The sequence below is a fragment of the Myotis nattereri genome, assembly GCF_964212035.1.
Source record: "Myotis nattereri genome assembly, chromosome: 11".
Classification (NCBI taxonomy): Eukaryota; Metazoa; Chordata; class Mammalia; order Chiroptera; family Vespertilionidae; genus Myotis; species Myotis nattereri.
The window spans coordinates 19,040,134-19,054,724 of NC_138086.1; the positions used below are offsets into that span (position 1 = coordinate 19,040,134).

General features: G+C 39.3%; 1 protein-coding gene across 1 annotated transcript in view; it reads right to left on the bottom strand.

The window, feature by feature from the left end:
• Positions 1 to 14,591, bottom strand: part of GRM8 (glutamate metabotropic receptor 8) — a 742,523-nt gene that overhangs the window by 66,224 nt on the left and 661,708 nt on the right. Inside the window, exon 9 of the mRNA XM_081102565.1 lies at positions 13,459 to 14,394. Coding sequence (XP_080958691.1) covers positions 13,459 to 14,394 — 936 coding nt within the window. The remainder of the gene's footprint in view (positions 1 to 13,458; positions 14,395 to 14,591) is intronic.

Here is a 14,591-nt window from a genome sequence, read left to right on the forward strand (position 1 = left end):
TAGCATGGGAACAGTGTTTTGTGGAAGAACGTGCAGAGCTACAGTAACAAGCTGCCTGCTGGTGCAAACACGGATGGTTTTATAACAGGCACACCGTCTACCAATACTAGTCTCACTTCAACTCACTTTGTGTGAATGAGCATTTTAGAGAAAACAGCTGGCAGGAGAAACATAACATTTAACCTTTACTTAGAACATGAAATCAACAGCAGCTATATGTACATGTGTGTGTTTGCATATATTCACAAAGGTTATATAAAGAGCTGTATGCTACAGAATTTGGGCCAACAGAACAGACAGCAAAACATATTACATTCCTTGATATTTTTTCCAGAGAGACAGGTGACTGAACAAATAGTGAATATAAAATTCCGATGAAAACATTTAACTTATTGTCATTTTTGACGTTGAAAGATTTTTTTTTCAAAATGAGAATTATGTGATTCTTAAACAAACAAACAAACAAACAAAAACCTACAATTAGCACTGTGAGTTGTTTTTTAAAAAAAATATATTTTATTGATTTTTACAGAGAGGAATAGAAACATCGATGAGAGAGAAACATCGATCAGCTGCCTCCTGCACACCCCCTAGTGGGGATGTGCCCGCAACCAAGGTACATGCCCTTGACCGGAATCGAACCTGGGACCTTTCAGTCCACAGGCTGACGTTCTACCCACTGAGCCAAGCCGGTCAGGGCTGCACTGTGAGTTTTGATTGGTCCAATGTTCTTCCTGTGAACAAGATTTAGAACACTGCCAAGATGCAGAACTCTGCAGATTACCTTATGGACTCAATACATGACTTTTCATAAATAATTTTAAAGAGCAACAATAATAGCACAATTGAAAACTGATTGGTTAATATATTACTCGTATATGCAAGGAGTTCAAAGTTATACAAAAATGAGATACATAGTAAAGAAAAAGATATTAAATGCATCTTTTCATGACCATGACAAGCAGAGAAAATCCAGATTACTTGAAAATTTGCCCAAATTAATAGAATATAAAATCAACATCCAAATTTACATAATGACAATGACAATTATATATTTAAATTGCTTTCTTAATCACTTGAAAATAATTTGACTTAATGTCTAGAGAGTTTGCCTTTTTACTTCAGCGATCAAACCTTATTTGAATATTATTTGGCAGATTCGTTTTCTGAAAATTACAATCCACCAGGTGTTCTTGTCCCTGGATCCTTAACTTTGCTTTTATTTACACAATCTGATTTTCATCCAACTTCACTGTTTTAGGCCCCCAAATCCTTCTCCATACTCGGCTAGCTGCAGTAATTAGTAACTATTTTTTTGCTCTTTACTCCTTTCACCCACACCAGAGAGAAAGCTACAGTCTTTTTTGTGAAGTCTGATTTGATGGAATCCTTGTGGCAGCCACAGAGCAGACAGTGCAAGCACCTCACCTCCCACTCCTTCTCTTGTTCCCGGTTCAACCGGAATTGAGTTTCTTCTTTCCACTTTCACAGCCACGTGCCAAGCCCCCAATATTTCTGCCTGGATTTCTTCAATAATCTTGTTACTGTCTTTTCTTATCCTCGCACACTACAATTCATGACTCACCATTGACAAAGAAATCTCACAAAACGTCATTGTAATGAGAATAGAGCCATGCTCAGAGAGATTCAAATGCGCTCATGTCCCTAGCAAATGCAGTACACACTTGGCATAATACCACAAAATGTCTGCCAGTTATCAGATGAGACTTATTTTGTAGATAACCCTATAATTTATTGCCCAACCGGGAAATACTTTTCCAGGGTAAAAGGAGTGCCATTAAGAATGGGAGAAATTGAACATATTGTCACCCAGCTCTCCCTGTGACTATGCTAAACTCAAAACAATTCTTTGGAAACAGGTTTTATACGCAGTGCCTTGAAGAAACCTGCTTTCTGCGGTTTCGGTTTCTCTCCACTCTTTGAGGTTTATTTATTTATTTATATTTTTATTGACTTTTAGAGAGAGAGGAAGGGAAAGGGAGAGAGAAATAGAAACATCTATATGAGAGTGGAGCATCGATTAGTTTGCCTCCTGCCCTGACCAGGAATCTAACCAGCGACCTTTTGGTGCAAGGGACGGTGCCCAATCAACTGAGCCACACCAGCCAGGGCTCAAGGTCTATTTAATTCCCACCTCCTTCATGGAGACTTTCTTGATCCCTCAAAGGATATGCTGCCTTCCTCTGATCCCAAGATCTCACAATAGGCCTCCATAGTGTTACTCTGCCCTGTAACAGTCATCTGTGTGATTGGTTTGCCCCCACCCTACTTGACCCTAAACAACTGGACAGCAAGCTTCCTACTCATAATTGCATTTTCTGAAGCATCAAGCAAAGGTACTTGCATATGGCAAACAATTGATAGTTTTGATGAAATGCTATCATCAGCTGTAAGCTGATCCTTAAATTGTGGCCCTTAAAAATATTTATTTAGAAACTAGTGGCCCGGTGCATGAAATTTGTGCGGGGGGGGGGGCGCACAAATGCACCCTCTCTAATCTGGGACCCCTTGGGGGTTGTCCAACTGCTGGTTTAAACCCGATCCCTATGGGATCCCTGTGGGATTGGGCCTAAACCGGCAGTTGGACATCCCTCTTGCAATCCAGGACTGCTGGCTCCTAACTGCTCACCTGCCTGCCTGCCTGATGGCCTCTAACCATTCTGCCTGCTGGCCTGCTCACCCCCAACTTCTCCCTTTGCTGGCCTGCTTGCCCCCAACTCCTCCACCCCTTCTGACCCAATCGCCGCCAGCTGCCTACCACTGCCAGCCTCCTCACCCCCAACTTCTACCCCCCCACCACCATCCTGATCACCCCCAACTGCCCTCTCCTCCTGGCTTGATCACCCCTAACCACCTCTGCCTCGGCCCCGTCACCATGGCTTTGTTCAGAAGGATGTCCAGAAGGTCTCTTGGAAGGTATCCCAGTCTAATTAGCATATTACCTTTTTATTAGTATAGATGACATAAACCATAAAAAGGAATAAATTCATAAACTGTGATAATCAAAGATTTTGAGTCATTTTCACAATACAAAATCACTCACCTATTTCTGTATATAAAAGGTGTTCTCCGTATACATATATATACACACCAAAAGTCCCCAATATAAAAATGTGCAGTCATATTGTCTGAAAAAAGATTTTCTTGGAACTTTCCCTTAAACCTTTCTGTATGCAATGATTTCTATTTTTATTCTATAGATTTATTAATTAAGGAAAATAAAGTTTAAGCATTTATTAATTAAAACCCTCTGTCACCCCTTCTCCATATCATGATGCTGTTCCATAGAATTAACATGCTTGAACAGGTTTTATGTTTTGTTTTGTTGTTCTTTAAATAACACACATATCTCTTGAGTTAGCAATTTTAGATTGTATCTGTGGACAGTGAAAGGTGAATGCTTTCTTGTGTTTGCACAACTCTCTTTCCATTGATCCTACTTAGGTGCCTCCTAATTTCTTAAAGTTATATCAAATTATAATAATCATTTCAGTAGGTAAATTAACATCTCTGTGTTTTGTTTCTAAATCCCTTCTAACAATGTGAGATCAAGACAAAAGCAATCCCTGTATTATGGCTACTAAATGCTATTTCCTTAGATTCATTCAAGTAGCATGACTGGGCTCACAGAGAAGAGATAAATATAATTATCAAAACTTTGCATTTTAAAGGGCAATTAGACACTAGGGTTTAATAGATTCTTTTTACAGTTTTTTTTAAACTTTTTTTTCTAAATCATATGTAATCAGTTATTCATTTAATCAGATGCACTTTTTTACTTTACTGGACTACATCTAGAATAATTCATACATAAGCTATGTAGGCACCAGATTTCCTGAGTCATATACATTTTTAGTCTCACAATGATTGATAGTTAGGCTGGCTACACAATTATAAGTTTCAAATACTTTTCCCTCAGAAAGTCTTTGCTCCTTGCCTTCTAGAATCCAGGGTAGCAGATGAAGTCAGCTTTTCGTTCCTCTTTCCCTCTCTAAGGCTTGGAAGTTTATCTCAGTTAGTGAAATGTTACTGAGATGCATGTCTTTTTAGCCTGTCAGAATTGTCTTTCTTCAGTTTTGAAACTTTTCTTCTAATGACCCAAATATGAATGCAATCGATGTTATTATTTCAGAGCATTTCTTCCTCATCTTTTCCCGTTTCTTCTTCTCAGATGTTTATTAGTTCCTGCATGTGTGCTCAACATGTTCTACCATATCTCCTATTTTCTTTGTATCATTTTAATCTTTTTCTTTGTGGTTCTAGCTTTTATTTTACCCTTCAGATCTCTACTCTGCTCTTTAACCCTAGCCACCCTATGTCTCAGTCCATCGGTCCAGGTTTTTATTTTCACATTCATAAGTTTAATTTTCAGTATTATTTTTCTTATTTTTTGACTGATCTTTTCCATAGCAATCAGTTCATGCATGGATGTTCAGTATTTTCTTGATTCTCTTGGAATGGCAATAAAACGTCTGTTTTTTGAAAAATCATCTTATATTTTCTGAATTACCTGTTTTGTTTTGTTATTTTTGTGTATTTTTTTAAAAATGATGCTATTGGTTTTCTTTTTTTCTCATGACATCTTTGGTCGTTCATGTATAATTATAATTGAAGGGCCAGGTTTGTTGACAAGGATTACTGGGGGCTCCATTTTTCTTGGACAGCAGGACCTGTATTAACTCAGTGGTTGTCTTAACTGACTGGCTGCTCTTAAAGATGCAGGGATGCAGGCAGCCAAGTGACTGGGGCCCACCCCTGGGGGAACTTATTCTCAGAGTTGAGAAATTGATCGTATTTCTCTCCTGGATAGAGTCTATCTTTTCTATTTCCCACTTGTCCGTGTCTGTCTGAAATAAAATTACTTCAAATTCTGCTCTCTTTCTCTCTCTGTGAAGTGTGAGGTGATTTGACCATCAGGTGATTCCCATTCTTTAGGGTAGAATTCTGTAATTTTAACCTGTACTCTCTTTTTTTTAAAAAAAAAATATTTTATTGATTTTTTACAGAGAGGAAGGGAGAGAGACAGAGAGTCAGAAACATCGATGAGAGAGGAACATCGATCAGCTGCCTCCTGCACATCTCCTACTGGGGATGTGCCCGCAACCCAGGTACATGCCCTTGACCTGACCGGAATCGAACCTGGGACCCTTCAGTCCGCAAGCCGACGCTCTATCCACCGAGCCAAACCGGTTTCGGTGACCTGTACTCTCTTTACATGTAAGGTTAGAGCAGAAAGGGAAAGTCAGGTGCTCAACTGGCCCAGTTATTTTGAAATGAAGCTCTTTAAGTAATTTTCTTGATGGTCACTCCAATGCCTGCTTCAGGTCTGCATGTTGACTTTAGGGTTAGAAATGACTTGGGACTTCCATGGTAAGAACCAATGATCTCTCTTGGGCTGTGCTTTCTCGCTTTGAATTTTTCCAAATCTCAGACTGATTCAACTTATTTTTCAGGGTTTCCTCAAATTGTTTTACCTAATATTGGCTCTAAAACCATTTTAGCTTGCTCTCTCTCTCTCTCTCTCTTTTTCTTTCTCTACATTTCTCCATCCGCATTTCCTTCCTGTCTTTTTTTCTTTTCTTTCCTCTTTTTCTTTCTCTTTTTTTTCAATTTCATTGTTACCGTAGAAGGAAGGGATAGATTTGTTTATGCCAGCCCATATCTTGAACCAAAAGCCACACTGAGTTTTTTATGTAGTTCTTTTAATGAGGCAAATAAACATGCCTTACATTTATTTTAAATAGCCTAGAATTTATACTAAATTTTCATTAGCTATTTTCTACATTTGGGGTGAGTAACATTAACCCATGTAAAACTGCATGTAGATACTTTTTAAATTTTTTCCAACATAAAAATGTGTTTTGGTGATAGCCAAAAGAAACGATTTCCTTGCAATCTGCTCTTGTTGGCACCCTGTGTGCTGCGTGAGATATAAGCATATACTGAATCATGGCAAATTCAATTTGAAGTTATATAACGAAATTAGTCACTGCATTCTGTACAACCTACAGTCTGCGGTGTCATTAGAGTTCTGCCTATATAGAAAAAATGTAAGTCTATTTGTATGACATTCTCCTACACATTTTGAAATAATGTAATGGTCCTTACTGATTCTGAAAATATTCATGGTTTAATCTTAATCAGATCTAGTACTTTAACATTCAATCATATTAAGAAAGGTAAGCCATTTCAACAAGATATATTAGTTCCAGGACTAAGTTCCCAGGTTGACTAATTGTCTAGTTGATTAAATTATTCTAATTTGGGCAAAAAAATTAAAACCTTGCAAACTCAATTTCAGTTTAAAAAAGATGGATGTGAAAGTACCACATTTTCACCAACAACCAGATGTTTGATTCAAGTAGTCCTAGGCCCCGCAGGCTCCTCAGAGCCCCCAAATCATGGGACTCTAAGCAAAGTTCATTGAGCAAATATTTCTTTGTGCTGTCAAATAAGATAGGCATCCCCCAAAAGAATTGCCCTACATGTGTAAGTTGGTGTTTTTCTATAGCGGCAATACGTATAGCACAACCGGGAACAAAGTAACAAGTGTAGCTAAGGCAACATTCCCGAGAGAGCTGCTTAACAGGCCTGCACTGTGTCCCGGAATCTCCTTATTTCCCTTTGCTCCCACATCTTCACAAGCATATCATTTTAACTGAGTGCACACATGAGATGTTTTTTCTTTTCCAGTTGTTTTTTTTTTTTCTTTTTCTTATTTTAAATTTGGTTTTTCCCTTCCAGAGTCGATTGGAACAGTCCAGTATAATGGATCTTGCCAAACAAAAATCTACCGCGATATCTAAGATTGTTCTGTAACTATAGTGGGGCATCATGGACCTTCAAAAAGATCAGCTTCACATGACTGCAAGCTGCCAAGGAAAGGGAACACTATACAGTTCACAACAATTGCAAACACGCAAGGTGGATATTGATCATCATTTCTACCTCCCAACATCCCAAGGAATTAAATGTAAGGAGGCAGGTGTGGCTGGAAACTACCTCTAGTCTGATCTGTTCTGAAAATTACTTCCATCGTTGTCTAGGTCATGTTGACATTCTTACCCCAGGTTTCTCAGGCTGTTCTTTTCTTATCGGGACTATTTCTTAAAGTAGGAGTTTTAGTTATTATTTTCAATGCTTGCTACTCTTACTAGAGTTACTCGATTTTAACTTAAATATTTCAGCAGCTGCTTTCTGATGACATGTTGCTTCTTCCAGTATTTTCTGCTAAAGAGAGAAAGGCAGTTACACATTGCCCTGGGAAGAACTCTCCTTTCTCCTCCTCCTCCTCCTTCTCCTCTTACAGATTCTGTCTTCCTCTCTGACTGCTCTACACCCTCAGGAGAGCCCCTCTGTTTGCAAAAAAAACACTTCCAGTTGGGGTGCTGCACAGAAATGGTCTAAATGACTGGAGAAACTGAAGCAATTATGTGAATGAATGTGAATGTATTCTACCGTTAAACACATGTGTCTCTGAGAACCTATTCTGGCCCAACTTTCTGCAAGGTGCCCAAGATAAAATGGTGAGCTAACCAAATAAGGTCTCTGCCCTCATGAAATGTAGTCTAATAGGAACAATAGCCAACACTTATTAATTGTTTATTATGTGTTAAACGGTCTCATAACTCATATCATGTAAAACTACTTTGAGATCTACTATGCAAACACAGCATAATGAGACAAGAGGTGGCGGGTTTTGTTTGTTGGTTTGTTAATTTAATCTTCCTGCCCTTTACTACACTATATGAACTCAAATCTGCTCTATTTTGAGAATAGGGCTGAGTGCAGGTGGGGTGATTGCTCTACACTGTCTACATTCTCTCAGCTGGTTTAGCAGAGCCAGGATTTGACCCCAAGCCCTCCCACTCCAGGAATCATGCTCCTCCTAATTCCACTCATCCATCTGTTTCCCCACACTCTTCTGGTCTCCAGTAGTCATATGCAGTAAAAGAAAAAGGGAGGGATGACATGGTAAACATATCTGGATAATCACATTAATTCTCCTTTGCTTTGTGTATCTTAGATAGAATTAAGGGCAAGTATAATAATTCCTTTTTGCATTTCCCCCTAAATATTTAGCAGTCCTATTCAGAACAAATGATTGACAAAATTTTAAAAATAAGTGTATATGGCCCATCATTTAAATGAGAAAACATATCTTTCAGAAAAAAATACTGTAATGCGGATCACAATAAGATGTATATATAACATTCCCATAATGCCACAGTCTAACTTAAATCATAAGTAATAATTTATACTATTATATGCTAATTGTGCAAGACACTCCACTCACTCATTGAATAGGCATCTGTATATTCAGAATGTAGTGACATAAAAGGCTATATACAAAAATACATATTCATTCAGTTATACACTGAGTGGCGAGATTATTATGACCACCCCATCCGTACTTTGTTCAGCCACCTTTTGCCTTCAATACTGCAATGATTCTTCTTGGCATTGACCCCACGAGATGTTGAAAGGTGATGCGAGGAATCTGACACCATGCCTGATGAATAGCACTGTTCAGATCTATGAGATTTGATGGTTGTGGAACCAGCTGCCTGATGGCTCTTTTAACTTCATCCCACAAATGATCAATTGGATTGAGATCTGGTGATTGTGGGGCCCACCTAAGCAAGGTAAAGTCTCCCTCATGTTCTTGAAACCACTCCTGCACAATACGAGCACCGTGGCATGGTGCATTGTCTTGTTGGAAGAAGCCATCTCCATTGGGATACGCCATCCACATGATAGGATGAACTTGATCAGCAATGATACTTAGGTATGTTGTGCTATTCAGACATTGTTCCACACGAATTAAAGGGCCCACATTCAAAGGCTGTTAAATCACGTTGTTTAACCATATCTTCAGAAAAAAATCACTTCTACTGTCGTGGTAAACAACCTGCTTCCCTACTTATAGTGGTCTGGCCCTCTAGTAACTTCAGCGCAAAATTATAGCTAATTTGCCTACAAACGTCAGGTGGTCATAATAATCTGGCCACTCAGTATATATATCAGACAGATGCTGCTTACCCTCTACAAATTTTTATAAAAGATTACATGTAAAGATGAGAGGAGGAAATAAAGGGGTGGGAGTGAATAGAGGGAGGAGTTGCAGATGACGCCCAGGTTTCCAACTTGGGCTGCTAGCTAGTTGCTGCACAATCCATCAGAGGGTGAAGGGAGAAAGGCTGGTTGGGGACATACAGGGGTTCTGACATTGAGTTTTCTTTCCTTTTTCATTTTGAGGGTGTTTTATTTTTTTCTATCTGACACTGTGTTTAAAGCAATGTGCTCATTGGAGCTTGGCAATGTCATAACACGTGTCTGAAAAGCTTGGTTTTATGAGACCAATTAGAGATGGTAAAATATGTATTTTAGAGATATTTTCCATCCTAATAGCCCCTAACCACCCCTGAGATTCTTTTCCTGACTATTGCATTAATTATATTTGCATATTTTGTCTTTTCAGTAAAATTATGAGAGTTTGTGTTAGTCCATGTTCATGTCTCAGAATGTACACCCTTCCTTCACACCATTTTTCTATAAGAAAAGAAAAAGTGCATTTATATTATGACCTAGTAGAATGCAGCAGTAGGCACAAAGTTAATAAATTATGGCATAAGCTCTATTGGAATAAACATGATTCATCTTGATTTCAAATTATGGAAAAAGGGGAATGTGCTAAAATTAAAAGGAGTTTCATCATTGAATGAAGACAGAGAGAGCTGTCTGCCTTCGTGAATGCTACTGAGATCCCTTTTAACTTGATTTTACTCAGAGATTTTTCTGAAATATCTGTCAAAATAATTCAACTAATTCTTCTCTTTATTCCTACTTCTCTTGTAATTTCAGAGAGCCCTATGGGGCTAGATAAGTTTTCTTCTGTAGGCATTACTCTAAGAAGTATAATTAAATACATACTAGAAGAAACTTTGCTTTTCCATTGTCTTCCATGCTATAAATCTGATGTCACTGATGTATAGGATGCATAGCTCTCATCTTTGCTTTTTCGTCTCAGATCTGACCCCTCACCATCTTCTCTTGCCCTTGAGTCTGGCACCTTCCTGGTGCTGGCAGACATCATGCAGCATTGGCTGGGAGCCAGACCGAGCCTTACAGGAAAGCAGACTGACATGAGCTCAATAATTAGAACAATGTTGGACACAATGCTCAATAAGGATCTGCTGAATTAATGGATGCATGGGCTACCTATCTGTTGCAAACAATTCAAGTTGATAACGGTGGGGCTCAGCATTATAAATGCGAATGGAAGACTGACCAGCTCTTTGGTCCTCCAAAGTCAATAAATCTTATTTAAAGCCTTCTTTTAGAGACATAAAAGTTTTATTCACTTTTAATATGTGTCAATAATTTTAGCAATGTGAAAAATAATCATTCTCAAATATTTTGTGCATTATTTTGAATAATAGAGACTTTAACAGAGAATAGCAGCTAGCCAATTTCAATGTGAAGTGTTAGGATGACACATAAGTGTATTATATAATACTAGAGGCCTAGTGCATGAAATTTGTGCACTGGAGGAGGGGTCCCTCAGCCCAGTCTTCACCCTGCAGGATCAGGCCTAAACCAACAATAAGACATCCCTCTCGCAATCTGGGACCTCTGGCTCCTAACCACTTACCTGCCTGCCTGCCTGATTGCCCCTAACCGCCTTTGCCTGCCTGCCTGATCGCCCCTAACCCCTCTGGCTGCTGGCATGATCACCCCTAACCACCCTCCCCTGCTACCTTATTGCCCCTAACTGCCCTCCCCTGCTGGCCTGATGGCCCCTAACTGCCTCTGCCTCAACCCCCGCCACTGTGGCTTTGTCTGGAAGGAGGACCAGATGACCAGATAATGTCCGGTTGACCCAGTCTAATTAGCATACTACCCTTTTATTAGTATAGATAGCTCTTGATGTAGAGTTGTTATAAATTCATCAACTCTAAAACCAACTAAATAATTTGAGGAATATAGTGATCTGAAAATTCCTAAAGCTGGTGTTTCTTATTGATTTTTTTAGTCTTTGCCATGTTCATTGGAATAATACAAAATAATTTCCAATTACCATTATTTTATCCTTTGTCTTACAATATGCTTCATTGACTTATTTTGATTCCAAAAGCTAATAAATAAAAGGGAATTTTGTCTAGCCACATTCAGTCATATCTCTACAGGCACAGATTTATCTGTACTTATAAATATATACATTGCACTCAGGTTTACAGATGGATGTGCAGCTCCTGCATCCTCAGCAGCAGAAGGCAGCCTCCATCCCTGGCATGTTCATGTGCCCGTTTCATCTGAAACTCTTGCTATTTCTATTACTGCTCCTCAAGGGCAGCTGCAACTCTGCAGAGTTTTTGTTCTGAGAGACTATGGTTATTTTTTTTCCAATTATCTTAAGAAAACTTATTAGCAAAATGCATGTTTTAACTACAGTGATAATATCCAATAACTTGAAATAGAACCACGACTTTATTTAATCTAAAAATCTAGGCACTGAAGGGATGATCTAAATAAAAAATAACGTTTTATTGGTATTGTATTTGCACCTCCCACAACCTTGGAAGTCACAATATGAAAAATTAGAGTGAGTTGTAATTTATAAAAAGTAAATAAAAAGATAAAAAAATGAAAGGAAAGTTAGATGTCAGAAATCAGAAGATTTTGTTTGGTTAAATATTTGTTAAACCAAAGTAAACTATTCAGGGCCCTCTTTAGATAAAACAGTATATTTTAAAAAGGCATTCATAGGTTCAAATATAAATACCACTTAAATTGTTATTATTATTAATTCACATGATACACATTTCCAGAATCTGCAAAAGCATTGTTTTACCCTGACTAGTACAACTACTAACCATATCAAAACAAACCCAATAGACTTTGCGAAACTTATTTTCCAACTCATGCATTCTTTCCTAAGTTAAATTTACAAGTTTGATCCTAATATAGTCCCATCTGCATATGCCAAAATATAATTATTTTCAGTTATTAGGATTAGAGCCCCAAACTGTCTTTCTTTCCTGCTATATGCTCGGTCCCACATGAAATATTCATGGGCCTCCATTGGCCATGCAAGTCAAGAAAGGTGACAGTTTTGGAACCCACAGAAGTTTGCTCTATTCAGCAACCAATGTGCTGAAGTACATTTTTATCCAAACATTATTGCAGGCCACATTGATCTAGGAAAGGGTGAGTGCTCATACCAATGAGCTCTCCAAATCCCTACAGAGAATGTTTTCTTCTAAATTATTTGGAATTTTAAGAGTCATGCACGACCTCACTTGGGATGGTAGAGACTAGGGAATTGTCCCTGGGATGTCTGAATGCCTCATCATTTTTGATGGTGGAAGGTGGAACGACATTTAAGTCCTCACTCTGAAAGAAGAACTTCCTCATGTACACAATGAACTGACGGGCTATTTCCAATTAACATTATTTTATCCTTTGTCTTACAATGTGCTTTGTTGACATATTTTGATTTCAAAAGCTAAAGAATAAAAGGGAACTTTGTCTAGCCACATTCAGTCATCTCTCTACAGAAAGATAGCTTTGCTCTTGCTTCGCAAGCTGGCTTGTCTCTAGCATACTACCCAAACCTTGGATTTCATGGTAACATTAGTTCTCTGCTTTTTTGTACAAAGAACCACATACACCCATTTCCATGCATACTCCCTTCACATGGAGATGTTCTTTCCGTGCAGTGGTTTATGTGGAAGAGGTCAGTAGTGGCAAAAGGAAATTCTTTTGAGAGATTCACCTTCTGAAAAGTTATAAAACACTTTGTATAACTTCCCATTGTTGCCTTTAATCCCCGCCATCACCCTCCACATGTGGAAAAGCAATAAAAATTGAGGCTGAAGAAAAACAGTAAGATGCCTTCAATTTCTTTTTGCTGTGGTTTTACGATAAAACGTCCTTCTGTGACTATAACTATCATCTTTATTAAAGAATAGCTTTAACCCAGAGTCACATTAGGACCAGAAAAAGAGACATTTGTTAGGCAGTAGGTTATCTCTGGGACACTCACCCCTGTGAATCATGTCTGCCTTTTCTCTCTTCCTCTCTTAATTAACATTGGGAAAAGAACAGTTATGTTAGTAGATAACAGAGCTGGAAAGAGAGATCCAGAAAGTGACATGAACTATGTCAATCTCCAGCCTTGCCAAGCAGGAGATTCCCACATTAAATATGGGAAATCAGCCTTAGTCAACACATATTCAATCACATATTCAATGTAAAGCGAACTTGAGGGAATTGTGTGTGTGTGTGTGTGTGTGTGTGTGTATTTCTAAATAAGAACACCACAGACTGAATCATTTGGGGAGAATATAAATGAACCAAAAGAAAGGCAGGAGAGGATCTTGAAGAAAAAGTTAAATCCAAGGAAAACTTGACAAATACATTCCTTGCACTTACCTTTTCTGCCGACTGAGCTGTACCAAAAAAGATGGGGATGAAGGCTAACCAAATGATGCAGGTGGTATACATGGTAAATCCAATAGGTTTGGCTTCGTTGAAAGTCTCTGGAACACCTCTTGTTTTAATGGCATAAACAGTACAAGTGACCATCAAGAGGATGCTGTACCCCAGTGAACAAATGAGCGAGAGGTCAGAAATGTCGCACTTGAGCACGCCTCTGGCATTCTCTGGGTCTAGAGTCCGCTGTTCGCCATAGTCAATGATGATGTGTGGGGGGTCCACCACAAACCAGACACACACCCCCAGGAGCTGGATGGAGATGAGGCTGAAGGTGATCACCAGCTGGGATGCTGGACTAATGAACTTGGGCGCTGTGACGGATTTCTTCCCCTGCTCAAATATCCGGTGGATTCGGTTTGTTTTGGTCAGAAGGGCTGCATAGCTGAAACACATGCCCAGTCCTAGGAAGATCCGTCGCAAGGAGCATATGATTGTATCCGGTGCTGCGATCATCAGGAAGGTGATGGAGTAACACAGGAAGATCCCTGTCAGGAGCACATAACTCAGTTCGCGTCCTGAAGCCCTCACAATCGGGGTGTCGTTATAGCGGACGAAGGTCACGATCACAAAAGTGGTGGCGATGATTCCCAATATGGCAACAAACACAGGCACCACAGCCCAGGGAGAATGCCACTCGAGTTTGATGATGGGGATAAGCTGGCAGGCTGTGTGGTTGGTGTTTGGTCTCTGGTCCAAAGGGCAAAGTTCGCAGGAGAGCTCATCCACCTGGTAGTTGTAGCCTTCACAGCGCTCACAGTGCCAGCAGCAAGGGACCCCTTTCACCGTCTTCTTCCTCTCCCCAGGCTTACAGGGCAGGCTGCAGACAGACGCCGGGTGCACGTGTTCCCTGCTAGCCCACTGCATGTCTTCCACCTGTGGGCATAAAAAATTAATGAGCCTTCCATTCTCCCCCATTTATAATATCCTAATCCTAGCTAGCGGTTTGTAATAAATCACTGAATGTTGACAGTACAAATACAGTTTACCATCCTAAGAGCCCAGTTTCTTTCCCTGATATTGACTTGAGGAAAGTGTTAAATGATTGGGTCCAATAAATCATTCACATAATC